The sequence below is a fragment of the Girardinichthys multiradiatus genome, chromosome X (genome assembly GCF_021462225.1).
Source record: "Girardinichthys multiradiatus isolate DD_20200921_A chromosome X, DD_fGirMul_XY1, whole genome shotgun sequence".
Taxonomy (NCBI): domain Eukaryota; kingdom Metazoa; phylum Chordata; class Actinopteri; order Cyprinodontiformes; family Goodeidae; genus Girardinichthys; species Girardinichthys multiradiatus.
Genome location: NC_061817.1, coordinates 6,223,128 through 6,244,056, shown reverse-complemented (window position 1 = coordinate 6,244,056; position 20,929 = coordinate 6,223,128). Strand labels below are relative to the sequence as shown.

Below are 20,929 nucleotides of genomic sequence, written 5' to 3'. Positions count from 1 at the left end.
AACAGAGACATCAAATCAGAAAATGACCATACCTAGCAGCTCGGCACCTGCGTCCACGTCCCCAATAATGTCCGACTTGGCGTCTTTGATCTCGTGGTACAGTGAGTCAGTGTTGATGCCAAAGGCCTCGTTAACAATCCCCTGAGAAGGACTGAAACAAAACTACTTTATAAAATTAATTCACAATTTGAACACATTATAATCAAATTAAACCATAAATAAAATCAATAAAAACACTTTTAAACACAAGTGTATTTGGGGGATTTTATGTGATATATCATCACAAAGTAGTGCATAAATGGGCAGGGAAATGATACATGGGTAATACTCTCAAGATCCACAGTTACATACACTTACTGCTACAGGTATCCTGGGGTGTATCTGTATCATTTTTGCACATACAGACTAAGGTTTTTGCCCATCTTGCTTTGTCAAATAGCTCAAGCACAGTCAGATTAGTTGGAGTGTGTCTCTCAATATACATTTTCAATTCATCCATTCATGGTTTGTCTAATAGATTTAGGTCTGGACTTTGACCGAGCCATTCTAACACATGCATAATGCTTTGATCCAACCCATTGCACTGTAGCTCTGGCTGTATTGCTGTCCTGGTGAAGGCCTGGTTTTCTTCCAGGATTGCCCTGTATTTACCTCCACCCACCTCCCCATCAGCTCTAACCAACTCTTCCCTGTTCCTGCTGAGGAAAAGCATCCCCACAGCATATTGCTGCCACCACCACCATGGTTCACTTTGGTATGGACGTGTACAGAATGATGCTAAGTTAGTTTTCTGCAACACATACTAGTCTGCATGTAGGCTGGAAAGTTCAGCTTTGGTCACATCTGGACAGAGCCTCTTTGAGCCTCTTCCTCCACATGTTTGCTGTGTTCCTTACATGGCTTGTGGCAAACTTCCAGTGAGACCTCTTATGGCTTACATTTAACAATGGCATTCTTCTTGTTGCTATTGAGCAAATGTCCTGTTTAAAGATTATCCCACCTGAGTTGCAGCTCCTCCATAGATACCATGGGTCTCTTAGCTGCTTCTCTCATTAATGCTCTCCTTGCCTGGCCTGCAAGGTTATATTGACAGGTTTGCAGTTTTGCCATGCTCTTTTTACTTCTGGATGCTGGATTAATATTGTTTCATAACCCTAACCCTGCTCCACAATGTTATTTCTGACTTGTCTGGTGTGTTCGTAGCTCTTCATCATTTTGTTCTCTGATGTTGATGATGACTATTCCAATTTATTTTGTAAAAGAATTTAAAACCATACACAATTTTCCTTCCCCTTGTCAATTTTGCACAACCTCGTGCTGATCTATCACACAAAGTTCAGATAAAATGCAGTGAACGTTGTGGTCGTAATATGACACAAATGTACAAATACAGTATTTTAAGATGCATGAAGGTGTATGAATGGTTCTGCAAGGCATTCCATGTGATTTACTAAAACAGCAGGAACAGCAGCATTGTTCCTTAAAGTGACGTGTTTGTGACAGATTGTTAGCACAGTAAATGGACACCTAATACTTGCATGGAAATGCTGGATTTTCGTACCTGTTTCCTCCTCCATACAACCTGGAATCCATACCCATCTCCAGCTCTGGTGTAGAATCAATTATTTCCTGAAATTCAGACCATTCATCACTGCTTCCCATACCTAGAAAAGAGACACATACACATGCCATTATGGTGTCTTAGCTGACCTGTGTGTGAGAGCAGATGAAATTGAAGCAGAAATCCTCTCACCGATGCTAACATTCCTGGTTTCCTGGGAAACCTGCACCTCCATGTTCCGACTAAGACGCTTGGGGCTTTTCCTGCGGTTTCTAGTCTCCATCCTGTTGAAGTCGTAGTGCCGGGGGAAGCCCTCGTTGATGGGGGTGATGGTGGCGGAGGGGACGGAGGAGGTGGGTGTATTGGACTTGCTTCCTGTGCTGCTGGGTGTGGCTGCAACCGAGTCAGACTCCGATCCGTCCTCCTGAAGAAGTGGCAGCAGAGATGAAGTGGTGACACGGGCACAGAAAGACATATTATGCGAGGATCATTGATAAAAATAAATGCTTTCACAAATAACATCAGGCCTCTTCTTTGAACAGACGTTCTGGTTTAAATGCTTTTAAAACTAGTTGAGTTAGACCAGAAATAGTTCTATGACTTGCAGTATTTTTATACAGCAACTGATAGCCTAAAACTGTCATATAAAGTAGATTTGCTAGTATTCCTTTGTGTTTTAATGTAACATTAATGTTTTAATAATGTATAGTTAAGGCCGAAATTCTCGGTGCACCTGGCCGATTAAGTAAAAAAATTCAAAACAAAGAAAATTGATTAATATAAAACAAGAATACAGGAGAAAAATAAAATTTTCTCATATTTATCCTTCTAAAAAAATCCAATTTTTTTGCATGTGTTCATTGGTATTTCAACAGTTTATCCTTGGTGAGGAGCTCCAAGTCTTTGAGGTTAGAAGGCCTCCATGCCATCACCCTAATCTTTAGCCCATTCCACAGATTCTCTGCCAGATTCAAATCAGGACTCTGATTGGACCAATGCAAATGGAAAATTTTACTTTCAGTTTGAAGAAAGATGTTGGTCAAATTTAAAGATTACTTTAACCTGAATTTACCAAGGGTATGAATAATTTGTGGCTAGGCTGTATGCTGACTTAGAATCCTAAATTAAAATAAAATTTGCCTAATTTGGGTTTCCTCCATTCATCCCCGCTATCAACAAAAACAATGTTATTTCTATGAAAAAAATCAATAAACATGCAATAAAACTATGGCTTTTGCACTGATGGCTTGTGGCCATTTTAAACAGCTTCTTTTCTAACCTCCTGCAGCAGTTAGCTGTGTTGCAGCGCTAGCACTTGGAAAACAAAATAGAAATCCTGTTTGAACTGTACTATTTTAATTTGATCTCCTCAATTGCAATGCTACAGATTACACAATTCTGGTCTGTATCCCTGCATATTGAAGAACAAAAGTTAGTTTTTGTAGACACCTACAGGCTAAAAATACAAATCAGATTCTTATGTTCATTTACATTTTAAATAAGATTAATGTTCTTGAATTATTCTAGTATCTTAAAAAAAGGCTCATTCAAGTCTCCTCATGAATCTTCATGAAAGCACACAAATAATTAAGCAGTCATTTCAAAAGCTATGTTTAAGGAAGATAAAACCTCAAGTGGTTAGCTAAAATCAACAAGATTTTAGGTAAATGCATTGAGCGCATTTATTTCGTAACTTTTGGCTAGCAAACAAACTTCATGTCTTAAATTGAAGCAACTGATAGCTACATCTGGATGTCCCCCAAGCAAAAAATCAACTAATAAGCCATAAATAACATTAGTATGAACAGGAACAATAACCTTCTATTGAGTTTGCGTTGTGGTATTTTCATTGGTCTTTCACTATAACAGTGCTGCAACTACCAGTGGTTTAATCAGCATCTTTGCTTATGAATAAATGCAATGTTTTTTGTTGTGTCATATAAAATCTGCTGAGTAAAGCTTCTAAACACAGCATTGACAGACCACCATCTACCACACTAAGGGCTGTCTTACTTTAGATTTTTACCGTAGTTTATTTTCCAATTAAACAGATATAACATTCAAAATGTTTTAAATAAAAGGTGTTTGAAGCACAGCCATGACCTATAGGTGTACGTAAAGTACAACACACGACACATGGTGGAAGCCCCACAGTAAAATAATCACACAGTTACAAAGAAAACTGCATGAAAATGATCCAAATAAATGGGATCCCTGCTTGCTTGAGTCAATGTTCATAAACACACAAGTCAGATTTTAAAAGGAGATGGTTGAATTTATGACTGATATGGTTAAAAACTTAATTTTTCTCTTTAAGCGACACAAGCAGGCGTGGGAGGAGTGGTGGTCCACATGAATGTGGGCATCAGCATTGATGCTAGCCCCTCTTTCTTCCACTTCCCCGGATGTTCATAGGGAGTTGTGGACGAGGACAGGGCCCCTGTCCCACCTGATAGGCAGAGCTGAAGGTGGAATGACCGAGCTCGCTGACCTGCCAGATGTCTTTCCCGGGCATCATCCTAGCCCCCCCGAGACCACCACGTACCATGCCCTTGCCACCAGGGTACAGGCTCAACGACGGCGGGCGCTCCACTTTGCTGCTGGTGGAAGGGGCACAGAGAAGAGTGGAGAATAATGTGAGACTGGCTGCTGGTTAATACAGCAACTTGCAAAAGTAGTTACATCCCTTTAACCATTTCAAAAATTGCCATGTTAAAACCACACACTTTAAACTGTATTATTAAGGTTTTATGTGATAAAATACATAGTACTGCGTACAGGATAGTGGCCCAATCTGAAAAGCCGAACTTGCACCAAATTGCACTGAATTGACACCAGTCTTGATTCCGATTCTCACTTCTGGAAACATTTTGACTTAAACCATCTCAGCCATAGCAGCTCTGGTTGAATGTTTAGGGCTGTTTTTCTGCCGGAAGGATGAAGCTCTGCCCCGGTCTCCCGTCCTTTGCAGCCTCTAACCGGTTTTCTTCTAGGACTGCCCTGAATTTAGCCTTATCCATCTGCCAATTAACTCACACCAGCATCCCCTGTGCATGGTGCTGCCACCACCTTGTTTCACCATGGGATGATATGTTCAGGGTAATGTGCTGTGTTAGTTTTTTGCAACATGTAATGATTTGCCTGTAGGCCAAAACGTTTAAATTAGGTCTCATCTGACCTCGTAATTGTTTGCTGTTTCCCCTAACTGGCTTGGAACAAACTGAAAATAGGACTTCTCGTGGTTTTTTTTCTGATCTGCAGATCTCTGCACACCTCCAGAGGTACTTATGGCCACTTGGCTGCTTTTCTGATTACTACCCTCCTTCCAGGAACGTTTTTGTTTCTTAGTCTTACAAATTGACCATGTCTGAAAGCAATTGGGGCACTGGATTTCATTTAGGGGTATTAGAGTGAATTGAGATGAATGCAAATGGTTGTCAAACCTTTCAGACTTTGTTTGAACTAAATTTAATAAACATGTATCTGTTTCTTTTTTACCTCACTCTTATTCACTACTTTTGTGCTTAGATCACATAAAATCCCGGAAAAAAAAACTACAGGTTTGTGGTTGTAATGAGGCAAAATGTAAGGTTTATTATTACTCTTGCAAAGCACTAGAGTTTGATCTTATTCAATCACTTCTTCCCCGGCAGGACTGGGGGCATTCCGGCATGCTTTAAGATGGAAAAAAACTGAAATACATCACATGTCAAACTATACACAGTGTCTCACAGACATTACTGTTCAAATCTTGCTCATTTAAAGGAATAATTCAACATTTTCAGGGCTTAGCTTTGAAAACATCAAAACTAAACTAAATGAACTGGTCTCTACTTAGCATTTAGTGTATATATACAGATATCTCTCCTAGTTGAATCCAGTTAATAAAACAAGAGCATCTGAAACAGCCATAAAGGGTACTCAATTAACTCCACTCTACAGGTAACATCAGTGATCAAGGAAACACCATGAACAACAGACAAAAAGGCAGGCAAGACGACCAAAATACGAGAAAAACATGAAGGAGAAAAAGGAGAAGGTGGATTAGGAAATCTGGACAAGATGTTTAATGCATTCCTTATTTTAACATTTTATTTCATAATAGAAAATTGGCACATTCGTGAACGGTTTTTACAAGCAAATGCATAAGGGATTTTATTTTTTATAGCTGCGTACAACAGTTTGAGCACTCCTTGTCAATATTGCATCAATGTTCCTAACAAAACTAGTTACTGTTATTATGCTCAGGTTGTAAAAATAATAATGAAAGGAGTATACTTTTTAAAAGGTTATTTCATGGAAAAGACCATAAATTTTTCTATTAAGCATAGAGGAGGAACAATCATGAAGTACCAAAGAATCCCCTCTAAAGTTATGTCAAAGTTTTAAAACTTTAAAAATGACGTAATCTGACTTTATGAATCATTTACAGCTTTTAGAGACAGAAATTTTGACTTTGGGTGCTCAAACTTCCACATGACACCGTTTAATCTCAGCAAAAATGGAAGAAGGTAGAATCTGTGGTTCTTAGTAACGTTTGGACTCCAAGCAGGTTTTGTTTATAGGATGCAGCTGAGGAAAGTGGGGAGAGGGAAGCTGTGGTACCATGTTGCATTTACCTTTTCCTCCATGAGGGGCGTTCACTGTGCAAACAGCAGCACAGAGACCAAGCCAGCAGGACAGACAAGACAAACAGATTATTGAACGACACAGCATGCCATGATGACCCACACAAACACACAGGTACACCTTTAGATTATAGTTCTAATGAATTTTTACAGCTCTGTTTTTCCTCTGCTTCAAAACAGTGTAGTAGTGGATGTTTCATTGCAGGAGCTGCTCTCCTAGTTTTCCAAAATAATGCATTCTGTAAACCTCAAAGGGGTCCACAAAGCCTCATTCAAGATTTGCAGCATCATGATTTATTGCATCAGATAGTGCTGTTAAAATGTGTTGGGATGCAGTATGGAGTTACTTTAAAAAGATCATCATGCAGGAAAAGACTTACATGCAGTACAGTAACTAAAGCTGCACCAGATGTTTTCCTCATGCCCTAAGGCTTGCTCAGCCTTGCAAGCTGATAAATGAGCACCAAAATTACTTTTTTCCCAATGATTTCCCAAAAGGCTGCAAAACGTTTTGGCACACAGCCTCTGATCTGTATGAGTGGGACAGACAAGCTGTTCTCCACAGCATGATGATGACACATAAAAATCCTGACATGTTCAGAACACAACACAAAAACCTTCCAACAACACAATGTGTGAGAGCTACAAATCCACACATGAATAACAGAGACAAGCCCATGCACAAGACAACGTCCACTCACAGTCGTCCACAGCCAGGGCCTTCTGGTTGGCCGTTACTCCCTGCCTGCTGCAGTTTGGACCGCTCTATGTGCTCTACGTACGTCTGAATCATCTGGGGACCAACATATGGAAAACTCCTTTTAAAACAGTAGTGAAGCTAAAACAGAGAACATTTGGCCTGCTTTATTTGACACTACATTGACAATTAGGGTTAGGATTTACAGTTTATAGGTCAAAAATTACTTTCAATTATTTTTACCCATATTCATTATTTTCATTATTTTGTCCATTTTTGTTGCTGAAAGGCTCAGTCCCTGTCTCATCTGATCAAAGCACAAGCCCAATTTAAATCCCATAGAGTTTAAGCAAACTCCACATTTTTAAGTTAGCTTTGGTGGCAAGATAAACAGGGGTTCCTGTCCTGCTTATCGACCAGTGGCTAGAGGAAATGGGCCTCAGTGTCATATCATGTTTAAATACCAGGGAAACATTAAGTTATAGATTGGTATTTAAAAACTTTAGAGATTCTCTGATCAACCAAAAATCTACAGTAAAAAGAAGAAAAGAAGTTGCACTACAAGCCTACATAGATAAACGTGGTCTGACTCCCACTGCAACAGAATGACACAGGCCTGCTTTGGGAACTCTTACCGTTTGTTCTTGACACATATTCTGGGCAGAGCTTTTTTCTTGTGTGTCAAACAACGATTGTGATTGGTCAGGAATATAAAATGGGCATGGTTAATACACAGACAAATGTTGTAGTGGGAGGTCCTATGAGGACTTCTCAGGAGTTTTGCACTTGAGTTCTTGTGAAGTATGAAATATCAGAATCAGAATCAGAATCAGCTTTATTGCCAAGTTCATAAATACAAACAAGGAATTTGCCTCCGGTACACTTTGCTCTTTTGTTCTGTTTTTGCGTTACATAATATACAAATTTACAATTTACAATATACACATATCTAATAAAAAAGGTGCATTTGCAACATCTGTATGCTGTTGTATCTGGCCAGAATTGAGTTTGTTCTTAAAATCTCGAGCAAAAGGCCCATATATATTTTAATTATGCAAAGTATATATGGGCCTTTAAACATTCGTAAAATAAGCAAAACACAAATAATATTGCTTACCTCAGTGTGGCGCTGGTGAAGAGCGTTGAACTCCTTCTTCATCTCTGCTTCACGCTCTTCAAGACGAGTGACTGGGAGAAAATAAAAGAAATGTGTCTTTCTAATTCTAATGAAACAAAAAATAACAGTCAGGGCACACTTAATACAAAATAAATGATAATGTTCTGAAAACCACAAAACTTAAAGTTATTTTCTTTTCTAAAATTCAACATATCCTTGCAGACTGGGTCTTTATTATTATGGTCCTCAGCACAAAGCAAAGACCAAACATGATTCAGTCAGTCAGTCAGTCAGTCAGTCATTTTCTACCGCTTATTCCATAGTGGGTCACAGTTGAGCTGGTGCCTATCTCCAGCAGTCTATGGGCGAGAGGCAGGGTACACCCTGGACAGGTCGCCAGTCCATCACAGGGCAACACAAACAACCAAGCACACACTCATTCATACACCTATGGGCAATTTAGAGTTACCAATTAACCTAACAGGCATGTCTTTGGACTGTGGGAGGAAGCCGGAGTACCCAGTGAGAACCCACGCATGCACGGGAGAACATGCAAACTCCATGCAGAAAGACCCCCGGCCGGGAATCAAACCCAGGACCTTCTTGCTGCAAGGCAACAGTGCTACCAACTGTGCCACTGTGCAGTTTGGGCTGCAAACATGATTCAATTAGGATAAATCAGGCTATTTCCAGGCTTTAGCTTGAGTTTCTGCTTTCAGCGGTCAGGTTTATTTCATATAATACAGAACAGCTACTCACTCTGGTCGGAGTAGTTCTTTGTCTTTAGCTCTAACTGCTTCCCCTGCAGCTCCAGAAGCTCCACTTGCATCTGCAGCTCCTTCTTATCCGCTTCCAGGCTGTCCTCAAATTCAATAAATTTCTAAAAGGAGAGAGAAACTATCACACTTAAAAAAAATCAACTTAAGAAAAAGTTAAACGTTTTATAGTGTTATAGTGATCTGATTGGCTACCAAAACACAGCAAATTGTTGACTGCTGTGTAGAGCACCCTGATTATGACTGAGACCAGATTTCAGCTATTCCTGTGTGTTTTTATCACATTTTACATTTGTTTTTCAGCATGTAAACTGTAGGGACTGAGCCACACAGACCTCCACACTCCTGTGTCTCTGTTTTTGTTTCTCATAAAGCTGTTTACAATGTCGCCCTTTTTTTCCAGTGCTGTAAGTACACAGAGGCTTAATACTGTAATCCTCTGACTGCAGGGCAGAACCACAATTATTTTGCAGCAGAGACACACAACTGTACATGGAATAGCTCTTACAAATAAACTCATTCTAACACTTTAAAGTCACCTAATATCTGCTAGGAAACAAACCTATTTACAACATAAATTGTCGATTTTAAAGGAAAAGTCTTCTCAAAGCAAAAATATTCATAAACCGGATTGTAAAACAAAAGGGAAAGTTATACATTTGTTTTTCAACATTTCTTATGAAAAAAAGCAGGAAAATATTCCAAGCATTGGTTTTCTGCCCCCTTTACTTTGATACCCTTAAATAACATCCAGCACACGCACGGATCTGTTTTGGGCTACATGTAAGCTACACTGTAAGGCTCGGATCTAACACTGCACTTTTCCTGAAAACCATCATCCCCATGGTGAAACAAGGTGGTGGTAGAATCATATTGTAGGGATGCTTTCCTTCAGTGAGGATAGGAAAGCTGTTCAGAGCTGATGGGAAGATGAATGGGGCCAAATACAGGGTATTCCTGGAAGAAAACCTGCTAGAGGCTGCAGAAGACTAGGAGGGTCACCTTCTAGCAAGACAACAACCATAAACAACCGGCCAGAGTTACACTACAATGGCTTAGATCAAACCATATTTCTGTGTTAGAATGACCCAGTCCAAGTCCAGACCTAAATCCAATTAAGAATCTGGAAACCTCTTCTTTACATCAACCTGACAGAGCTTATATTTCATGAAAAAAAAATAGGCCAAAAGAATCAGTTTCTATTTATCGCTGTGGAGTTGGAGTTGAAGATACTATCATACACCTGCTTCAACAAACCCACTGTCATCTGGACAAAGCCAGCAGCACTGTGAGGATCATGTTCTTTGATTTCTCCAGTGCATTTAATACAATCCAACCTGATTTACTTTGTCAGAAACTCCAGAAGACTCAGGTGGAGGCCTCAACAATCTCCTGGATCAAAGACTACCTGACAAACAGACCACAGTTTGTGAGACTGAAGGGTTGTGAGTCTAACCAGGTAGTCAGCAGCACAGGAGCACCACAGGGACTGTACTCTCACCATTCCTTTTCACTCTGTACACCTCAGACTTCCACTATAAGACAGACTCCAATCATCTGCAGAAATACTCGGATGATTCAGCAGTCGTGGGGTGGATCAGAGATGGACAAGAAGCTGAGTACAAGAAGGTGGTGGACCGCTTTGTGGCATGGTGTGGAAACAATCATCTCATTTTGAACGTGACTAAAACAAAGGAGATGATTGTAGATTTTAAGAGAAACAGGAATAAGTCAAAAACTATTTCTATCATGAGAGAAGAAGTGGAGGTGGTGCAGGAGTATAAATACCTCAGTGTTCACCTGGACAACAGACTAGAGTAGAGATGCAACCATGAAACCATCTACAAGAAGGGACAGAGCAGACTGTACTTCTTGAGGAAGCTTAGGTCCTTTGGTGTTTGCAGCAAGATGCTGCATATCTTCTATAAGTCTGTTGTGGAGAGTGTGATCTCTTCTACCATCATCTGCTGGGGAAGCAGCATCAAAGCCAGGGACTTAAAAAAGCTCAACAAGCTGATAAAGAAGGCTGGTTCTGTTCTGGGGACTCCTCTGGAACCTCTGGAGATCTGCACGTCTTGGGAGAACCTCGTGCAACATAGAGGCACAGGCAAAGGATGCAATTCTATGAATAGGAACAAAACTAAAAACACTGAGCAGGACAAACATAAAAATAACTTTGTCTTGGGTCCTGTATACAGTCTATCTAGGATCAATAATTCTGCAGGTATCCTTGTGATGATGGAGTGGATCTAATTTACTTCCCTGACAAACCAGAGCTAAGTGCATTTGAATGCAGTTTGGTCACAGTTTCAGCAATATATAATGTGTGATACCTGTGAAGAGAGTGAAGTGCAAACAGCACGGAATATGCTGAGAAATCTGCTTTAAATCCCCATTGACTCGATGTCAGGTCATACCTGTTTGTTTAGGATTAAACCTGAGGATTTTTTTGTGGAAAAGATTTAACCCAAATAAGATTAAAGGCAAAACAAACAAAACAAAAAAAAAACAGAAGCACAATGTGTAAAACCTGTGATCCTCGGTGATGAAACCTGATCAGTCCATTACAGAAAAAAGAGCATCTTATTTTAAAGACTAGTAATGGAAGTCTTGATATATGGGCCCCATCCGCGGTGCTGTCTTTGTTTCCCATCAACTGGGGCCCCACAACCTTGTAATCGGAGCTGCTTTTTGCTCCACGGTCCCTAAATTTACTCAAGAGGTTGTTTTAATGTATTGCAAGATTACCTCCATATTTTTTTCTCCTATTAGCTTTTTGCTTTGAACCTGAGTCCCACTGCAGCTCCATAAACTTGAGCCTGTTTCTTTGGATCTGTTTTTATCCCTCTGTCTGCCTCTTACGAGCACAAATCGGGTTACAGTGCCAGTGCTCTGTGCGCTATTGATTTCCTTGACTGCAATTGTGAGGACGTCATCCCATCCCCCACTGAGCAGTGCTCATGGTCAGACAAAACGATCTGTTTATCGGTCAAAGGAAAAAAAAGAGGATATTTTGATGTAAAGAACAAACAGAGAGCTGTTAAGTATAAAGGGGGGACATATTTTCTGTTCTTTCAGACATGGGAGTCAGTGTGATTGCAGTCACTCACAAACTGTGGGCTTATCCTACTAAAAGCTTTCCAGTTTTCCCTCACTTCCACACTAAATCAACCATCTGAGGATGCTTTGTGATAGAATCATTATCTATGCTTTATTACACTAGCAACTTGCTGACCAGAATTGTTCTTTAAAAATGATTTTGCGTGTGATAAAAGACCTGCAACGTTTCATCTGTGATCCACCTGAGATATCCAGCTCCATTCCTGCATGTTTTAAGTGCATCTAATCTCCAACACAGCTGACAGTAAACACTTGAATTAAGTCCTCAGCAGGTCCTGAAGTTGTGCAAAGCCCTGGTTATGTTGAAGCAGGAAAGATCTAAGCATGCAGGGTACCGACCCACTGAAGATCTTGTTTATGATTGACAAATGTTCCATCATTTTTTATTGATTGATTTATTTCTATTTTTACAAAAACAGCCTTTTCAGTTCCTCTCAGACTTCAGGCAGAGCCAGTTCAAGGTTGCATGGGGATTGAATTTTTGGGGGCCCTTGACTTGATCATCATCTTGGTCACTACACCTCGTTTCTTAAAGGAAATGGCCAAAGGTGTGGAGAGCAGTTTCTAAAGTTACACACAAAAAAATGAAATGCAATATTTGTGACATTTAACATTTCATACATTTTTATGAAATTTGAAATTAAAAATAAGGGGAATAAAACACAGTTCAATCATCAAACACAAACCCAAAGTGCCCATTGACGTCTAAACGGGTCCTTTACTCCAGTAGCCAGTAGCTTTAAATGAGCAGCATCTGGGATGAAGCTGAGCTTTTCGGTTTGACCTATTAACCTGATCTGGCAGTTATGTTAGGTGTCAGTTTTTGTCTAAATAAACTAAATAGACTTGTTAAAGTCAGAAAAAAAAGAGGTCAAACGGATTGACCTTAGTGTCGGCTGCAGAAAACTATAAACTGAGAGATTTATTTACTTATGTTAAGAGTATGTATATAACGCATCTAACAGCAGAAAAAAATTAGACTGCTGACATTAAATGTGTGACTGTTAACATAACATTTTTACTTTGTTTGATGTCACCTAGAGCACGTGTCAGTATTTTGAATCTTAAGATTATTTACACAAAGTTTAAAATAAGCTTACGTTTAAACGTGACAGCTGATATGAAGTTTTGAGACTGTTTTAAAGTAGTAAATTTCAGTCACAGGTAGCAAATAACAGGTAGGTATGTTCGTGCATGCCAGAGCTTCGAAAAGATATATCCAGAGTTGTATGATTTTCATTACAGATAAAAAAAAGTAAGGAATGTGGATAAGCTGCAAATGAGCACCTACAAAATACGGCACACTACATAAGATCAGGTACAAAAACAAACCGCTTTACTGCAGCTCACACTATCAATCCTATGGCAGCCAGCCAGGAATCAAGTAGATATTCTGTCTGAGATTTTGAGTGCTCTTGTGGCCCCCTGCTGGCCTGGAGGGCCCAAAGCAGGAGCTTAGTTCCCTTATGCCTCAGGTCAGCTTTGTTAATAGGTGTCACCTGTATGTCTGTGTGACTGATTTGAACTCCAACTCAGCTGAGTATTTATGGGTTTTTTATGTTTTCTGTTACCTCTTTGTGAGTTACTGTATTTACATTGCTAACAAACAAAAAACATTGTCGGAGTTGTTGGGATGATCAAAACACTCTAAACTTGCTACTAATGTAATAGCTATTATTTTTGATGTACACCGCTGTATCTTCTCTTTCTGTTCTTCCTGTTTTGTCAAGTAGATTCACTCGCCAAGAGTGATGCTGCACTCCAACTACTGTTGCTAGACTCTGCTCATTATCACCAAGTACAGTATTAACTTGCAGCCTATCATTTCTACTTTTGAGTTTGCATATTGAGAGCTTTTATTGTAGATTTGCATATCCTTCAGAGGCCTGGTGAACTATTAACTGATAAACTAGCTTTTCTGACGTCTAAAAGTACTGTGAATAACAGCAGCTGAAAGATTACTGGGTGTATACAAAGGTTTTTGTGACAGACAAAAGAACAGGCTTGAACTGTGCCATTTTAATATCCCATGCATATGCGGCACACTAATTTATATCTAGCTGGGACCGTTTAAAATACTCGAATTAAACATTTTTGCTTACCGTACCAATTTTATGTACACAGTTGCTCAAAAAAGCCAACTTTTCTTTTGACTCTACTGTGATAAAACTAGCAACATTAACTTATGACTGTTAGCATAACTATTCAACTAATTTCTTTTTTCCCTGTAAAATTACAGTCAGTGATGGTATTTAATGGAGTTACTTTGGTTTCTACCCAGGGTGGCATGGGTGGTTTGGTGCCAACAATCAAAGGAAGCATCATTCAATTGCTCCATGAAGAGTTTTTCTATTGCCTATTTACGTGGCCATCAGTGATCAGTATACGAAAATACTGCTCTCATCACTGGGAACTGATGACGCTGAGGTTTGTATGTGATTTGTTAAAACCTTGATGCTGTTTTTGGAGTCCGGTTTGCATTTCACAATCTCAAAATCTTACATACACTGCTCAAAAAATAAAGGGAACACCTAAACAACACAATACAGGTCCTTCTCAAAATATTAGCATATTGTGATAAAGTTCATTATTTTCCATAATGTCATGATGAAAATTTAACATTCATATATTTTAGATTCATTGCACACTAACTGAAATATTTCAGGTCTTTTATTGTCTTAATACGGATGATTTTGGCATACAGCTCATGAAAACCCAAAATTCCTATCTCACAAAATTAGCATATCATTAAAAGGGTCTCTAAACGAGCTATGAACCTAATCATCTGAATCAACGAGTTAACTCTAAACACCTGCAAAAGATTCCTGAGGCCTTTAAAACTCCCAGCCTGGTTCATCACTCAAAACCCCAATCATGGGTAAGACTGCCGACCTGACTGCTGTCCAGAAGGCCACTATTGACACCCTCAAGCAAGAGGGTAAGACAAAGAAAGACATTTCTGAACGAATAGGCTGTTCCCAGAGTGCTGTATCAAGGTACCTCAGTGGGAAGTCTGTGGGAAGGAAAAAGTGTGTCAGAAAACGCTGCACAACGTGAAGAGGTGACCTGACCCTGAGGAAGATTGTGGAGAAGGGCCGATTCCAGACCTTGGGGGACCTGCGGAAGCAGCGGACTGAGTCTGGAGTAGAAACATCCAGAGCCACCGTGCACAGGCGTGTGCAGGAAATGGGCTACAGGTGCCACATTCCCCAGGTCAAGCCACTTTTGAACCAGAAACAGCGGCAGAAGCGCCTGACCTGGGCTACAGATAAGCAGCACTGGACTGTTGCTCAGTGGTCCAAAGTACTTTTTTCGTTGTCATTCGGAAATCAAGGTGCCAGAGTCTGGAGGAAGACTGGGGAGAAGGAAATGCCAAAATGCCAGAAGTCCAGTGTCAAGTACCCACAGTCAGTGATGGTCTGGGGTGCCGTGTCAGCTGCTGGTGTTGGTCCACTGTGTTTTATCAAGGGCAGGGTCAATGCAGCTAGCTATCAGGAGATTTTGGAGCACTTCATGCTTCCATCTGCTGAAAAGCTTTTTGGAGATGAAGATTTCATTTTTCAGCACGACCTGGCACCTGCTCACAGTGCCAAAACCACTGGTAAATGGTTTACTGACCATGGTATCACTGTGCTCAATTGGCCTGCCAACTCTCCTGACCTGAACCCCATAGAGAATCTGTGGGATATTGTGAAGAGAACATTGAGAGACTCAAGACCCAACACTCTGGATGAGCTAAAGGCCGCTATCGAAGCATCCTGGGCCTCCATAAGACCTCAGCAGTGCCACAGGCTGATTGCCTCCATGCCACGCCGCATTGAAGCAGTCATTTCTGCAAAAGGATTCCCGACCAAGTATTGAATGCATAACTGTACATGATTATTTGAAGGTTGACGTTTTTTGTATTAAAAACACTTTTCTTTTATTGGTTGGATGAAATATGCTAATTTTGTGAGATAGGAATTTTGGGTTTTCATGAGCTGTATGCCAAAATCATCCGTATTAAGACAATAAAAGACCTAAAATATTTCAGTTAGTGTGCAATGAATCTAAAATATATGAATGTTAAATTTTCATCATGATATTACGGAAAATAATGAATTTTATCACAATATGCTAATATTTTGAGAAGGACCTGTATAACTCCAAGTAAATCAAACTTCTGTGAAATCAAACTGTCCACTTAGGAAGCAACACTGATTGACAATCAATTTCACATGTTGTTGTGTAAATGGAATAGACAACAGGGGGAAATCTTTGGCGATTAGCAAGACACACTCAATAAAGGAGTGGTTCTGCAGGTGGGGACCACAGACCACTCTTCAGTACCGATGCTTTCTGACTGATGCTTTGGTCTCTTTTGAATGTTGGTGGTGCTTTCACACTCGTGGTAGCATGAGACAGACTCTACAACCCACACAAGTGGCTCAGGTAGTGCAGCTCATCCAGGATGGTACATCAATGCGAGCTGTGGCAAGAAGGTTTGCTGTGTCTGTCAGCGTAGTGTCCAGAGCCTGGAGGCGCTACCAGGAGACAGGCCAGTACACCAGGAGACGTGGAGGAGGCCGTAGGAGGGCAACAACCCAGCAGCAGGACCGCTACCTCCACCTTTGTGCAAGGAGGAACAGGAGGAGCACTGCCAGAGCCCTGCAAAATGACTTCCAGCAGGCCACAAATGTGCACGTGTCTGCACAAACGGTTAGAAACCGACTCCATGAGGATGGTATGAGGGCCCTACGTCCACAAATGGTGGTTGTGCTCACAGCCCAACACCGTCCAGGATTGGCAAATTCACCACTGGCGCCCTGTGCTCTTCACAGATGAAAGCAGGTTTACACTGAGCACATGTGACAGACATGACAGAGTCTGGAGACACCATGGAGAGCGATCTGCTGCCTGCAACATCCTTCAGCATGACCGGTTTGGCAGTGGGTCAGTAATGGTGTGGGGTGGCATTTCTTTGGAGGGTCGCACGGCCCTCCATGTACTCGCCAGAGGTAGCCTGACTGCCATTAGGTACCAAGATGAGATCCTCAGACCCCTTGTGAGACCATATGCTGGTACGGTTGGCCCTGGGTTCCACCTAATGCAGGACAATGCTAGACCTCATGTGTTGCTGGAGTGTGTCAGCAGTTCCTGCAAGATGAAGACATTGAAGCTAGGACTGGCCCGCCCGTTCCCCAGACCTGAATCCGATTGAGCACATCTGGGACATCATGTCTCGCTCCATCCACCAACGTCACGTTGCACCACAGACTGTCCAGGAGTTGGTGGATGCTTTAGTCCAGGTCTGGGAGGAGATCCCTCAGGAGACCATCCACCGTCTCATCAGGAGCATCTCCAGGCATTGTAGGGAGGTCATACAGGCACGTAGAGGCCACACACACAATACTGAGCCTCATTTTGACTTGTTTTAAGGACATTATGTCAAAGTTGGATCAGCCTGTAGTGTGTTTTACCACTTTAATTTTGTGTGTGACTCCACATCCAGGCCTCCATTGGTTAATAAATTTGATTTCCATTGATGATTTTTGTGTGATTTTGTTGTCAGCACATTCAACTTTGTACAGAACAAAGTATTCAATGAGAATATTTCATTCATTCAGATCTAGGATGTGTTATTTGAGTTTTCCCTTTTTTTTTTTTTAGCAGTTTATTTACAGGTCCTTCTCAAAATATTAGCATATTGTGATAAAGTTCATTATATTCCATAATGTCATGATGAAAATTTAACATTCATAAATTTTAGATTCATTGCACACTAACTGAAATATTTCAGGTCTTTTATTGTCTTAATACAGATGATTTTGGCATACAGCTCATGAAAACCCAAAATTCCTATCTCACAAAATTAGCATATCATTAAAAGGGTCTCTAAACGAGCTATGAACCTAATCATCTGAATCAACGAGTTAACTCTAAACACCTGCAAAAGATTCCTGAGGCCTTTAAAACTCCCAGCCTGGTTCATCACTCAAAACCCCAATCATGGGTAAGACTGCCGACCTGACTGCTGTCCAGAAGGCCACTATTGACACCCTCAAGCAAGAGGGTAAGACACAGAAAGACATTTCTGAACAAATAGGCTGTTCCCAGAGTGCTGTATCAAGGCAACCTCAGTGGGAAGTCTGTGGGAAGGAAAAAGTGTGGCAGAAAACGCTGCACAACGAGAAGAGGTGACCGGACCCTGAGGAAGATTGTGGAGAAGGGCCGATTCCAGACCTTGGGGGACCTGCGGAAGCAGTGGACTGAGTCTGGAGTAGAAACATCCAGAGCCACCGTGCACAGGCGTGTGCAGGAAATGGGCTACAGGTGCCGCATTCCCCAGGTCAAGCCACTTTTGAACCAGAAACAGCGGCAGAAACGCCTGACCTGGGCTACAGAGAAGCAGCACTGGACTGTTGCTCAGTGGTCCAAAGTACTTTTTTCAGATGAAAGCAAATTCTGCATGTCATTCAGAAATCAAGGTGCCAGAGTCTGGAGGAAGACTGGGGAGAAGGAAATGCCAAAATGCCAGAAGTCCAGTGTCAAGTACCCACAGTCAGTGATGGTCTGGGGTGCCGTGTCAGCTGCTGGTGTTGGTCCACTGTGTTTTATCAAGGGCAGGGTCCAATGCAGCTAGCTATCAGGAGATTTTGGAGCACTTCATGCTTCCATCTGCTGAAAAGCTTTATGGAGATGAAGATTTCATTTTTCAGCACGACCTGGCACCTGCTCACAGTGCCAAAACCACTGGTAAATGGTTTACTGACCATGGTATCACTGTGCTCAATTGGCCTGCCAACTCTCCTGACCTGAACCCCATAGAGAATCTGTGGGATATTGTGAAGAGAACGTTGAGAGACTCAAGACCCAACACTCTGGATGAGCTAAAGGCCGCTATCGAAGCATCCTGGGCCTCCATAAGACCTCAGCAGTGCCACAGGCTGATTGCCTCCATGCCACGCCGCATTGAAGCAGTCATTTCTGCAAAAGGATTCCCGACCAAGTATTGAGTGCATAACTGTACATGATTATTTGAAGGTTGACGTTTTTTGTATTAAAAACACTTTTCTTTTATTGGTCGGATGAAATATGCTAATTTTGTGAGATAGGAATTTTGGGTTTCATGAGCTGTATGCCAAAATCATCCGTATTAAGACAATAAAAGACCTGAAATATTTCAGTTAGTGTGCAATGAATCTAAAATATATGAATGTTAAATTTCATCATGACATTATGGAAAATAATTAACTTTATCACAATATGCTAATATTTTGAGAAGGACCTGTAGATTGGTCAGACCTCAACTAGATATTTTTGCAATGAAAATAAGTGCTTTACAACAGGAGCTGTATTCTATTTATGAAAACATAAAAGAGCTTCACCAGTGATGCTTAGCTTTAGGACCACCACAGATTGAGAAAGGTTTTAACAAAAGAAATACATAACGACAGGTCAGACAAGGACTGATTTATTCTACAATGATCGTGAATGTTTGCATCTGTCTGATGTTGACCGATGAGTCTAGAAGAACAATACCATCTAGTTTGTAGTGTTTCTGAAAGTTACATTATTGTTTTTTGTTTGTTTGTTCTTTGCAAAGGTGGCTTCATTGATGGACCAGGTATGTGTTTGTTGTGTGGTAGCAGTAGGAGGAGTTCGCCCCAGGAGGCCATTTATGCAAAAAACGCCACTTTTTTGTCATGGCCAGATAATTTGAACCTTAAGAATTTTACATTATTTTAAGCTTGCCAATCAGAAACCATCAAACATTTCAAAGCAGGCCCATTCTTGACTAAAAATGTGAAGCTTTATGTTTGAGAAGCAATCGTGGAGGCCCCCTGCTGGGCCCAAACAGCTTCCTGGTCCGCTTATGCCTTGGACCGCAGCTTTACTACTCTGCCGAAACTGCTTTGCATCTATTATTACATAGGCAGGACTGTAAAAACAATCTTTATATTTATATTTAAATAAACTGAAGGACACTGTTGTCAACAGTCTTAATATAACCAATCATCTCCAGAAGAGCCTGCGACTGAAGCTGGAGGTGATAATGAGGATGAAAGACTGTTACTCACCTCCTCCGCCTGCTTACGCAGCGCTTTCTCCCGTTCATACTGGGTAATGAGCTGCTCGTTGTCCTCCTTCAGCAGCTCCAGCTCCACTTCGTGCTCCTGGTTTTCGGTGAGCACCGCGTCCAGGTTCTCCAGGACGTTGACGACCAGCGGCATCAGCTCCTTCACCACCTCCTCGTCGTAGCTGTGGATAGCCGCTCGAACTCCCGGTAGATGCTGTTGGCCAGGCCCGACACCCGCTCCGACATCACGGTGCCGGAGCCGTAGTCGTCCTGGTACACCACCTCGTCTATCTCTATCATCTTGGCACCTGGATGTGGCTCAGCCAAATGTTCAGGCCTGTTAGGTTAGAGTGTCACAGTGTTATGATCCAGTCCGCTCTGAGGGGAAAATAGACGATATTCAATCACCGTCTCTCCTCTAACCGGCTACAGGAAGCGCTTATTCAATTCTTTGAAGATGCAGCGCGTTACGCGTGCTGGATAACCTTGAGCTTTAAAAGGAAAATATGTGTTAGAAATGCTCTAATGTACAGAGCTGTACCGGTAGTAGTCTTAGCAGGCTTTGGCCCCCAGGCGTGGCCCAGCCTTTGGCCCCCTCCCACGGAGTGATCCAGCCTGGGGTTCGGCCCTCTCCCAGGCCATGCCGAGGAACGAAATGCCTCCGTCGATGATGTTGCACCTGCTTCTCAGCAGCCGCAGCCGTGGACCCCTGCCATTACCCTGATTGGGAAAATAAATAAATAAATAAATAGGTGCATAAATAATCCTAGTCCTCCAATTGCCGCTATAGCCGCGGTTCTCCCATGTTTTCCTCCTCTTCTGGCGGGCCGCCGATGAAGCTGAGTCGGGCGTTGATGGTGATGTCTCCCTTTGGGAGAGGCTCTCCCTGCTGTTCAGATGGAGGAGCCAGCTGACCGAGTCTGCTCAACGTCACGCCGTCAGTCAAGTCAAACACGCAAACAAGAAAACAG

At 41.5% G+C, this 20,929-nt stretch overlaps 1 protein-coding gene across 1 annotated transcript in view; it reads right to left on the bottom strand.

The window, feature by feature from the left end:
- Window positions 1-20,273, bottom strand: part of LOC124863202 (C-Jun-amino-terminal kinase-interacting protein 3-like) — a 42,246-nt gene extending 21,973 nt beyond the window's left edge. The window contains 9 exon segments of the mRNA XM_047357493.1: window positions 33-151; window positions 1,562-1,664; window positions 1,754-1,985; window positions 4,053-4,158; window positions 6,891-6,982; window positions 8,004-8,074; window positions 8,763-8,883; window positions 19,960-20,150; window positions 20,153-20,273. Coding sequence (XP_047213449.1) covers window positions 33-151; window positions 1,562-1,664; window positions 1,754-1,985; window positions 4,053-4,158; window positions 6,891-6,982; window positions 8,004-8,074; window positions 8,763-8,883; window positions 19,960-20,150; window positions 20,153-20,258 — 1,141 coding nt within the window. The 5' untranslated portion in view covers window positions 20,259-20,273.
- Window positions 20,274-20,929: the final 656 nt, after the last annotated feature.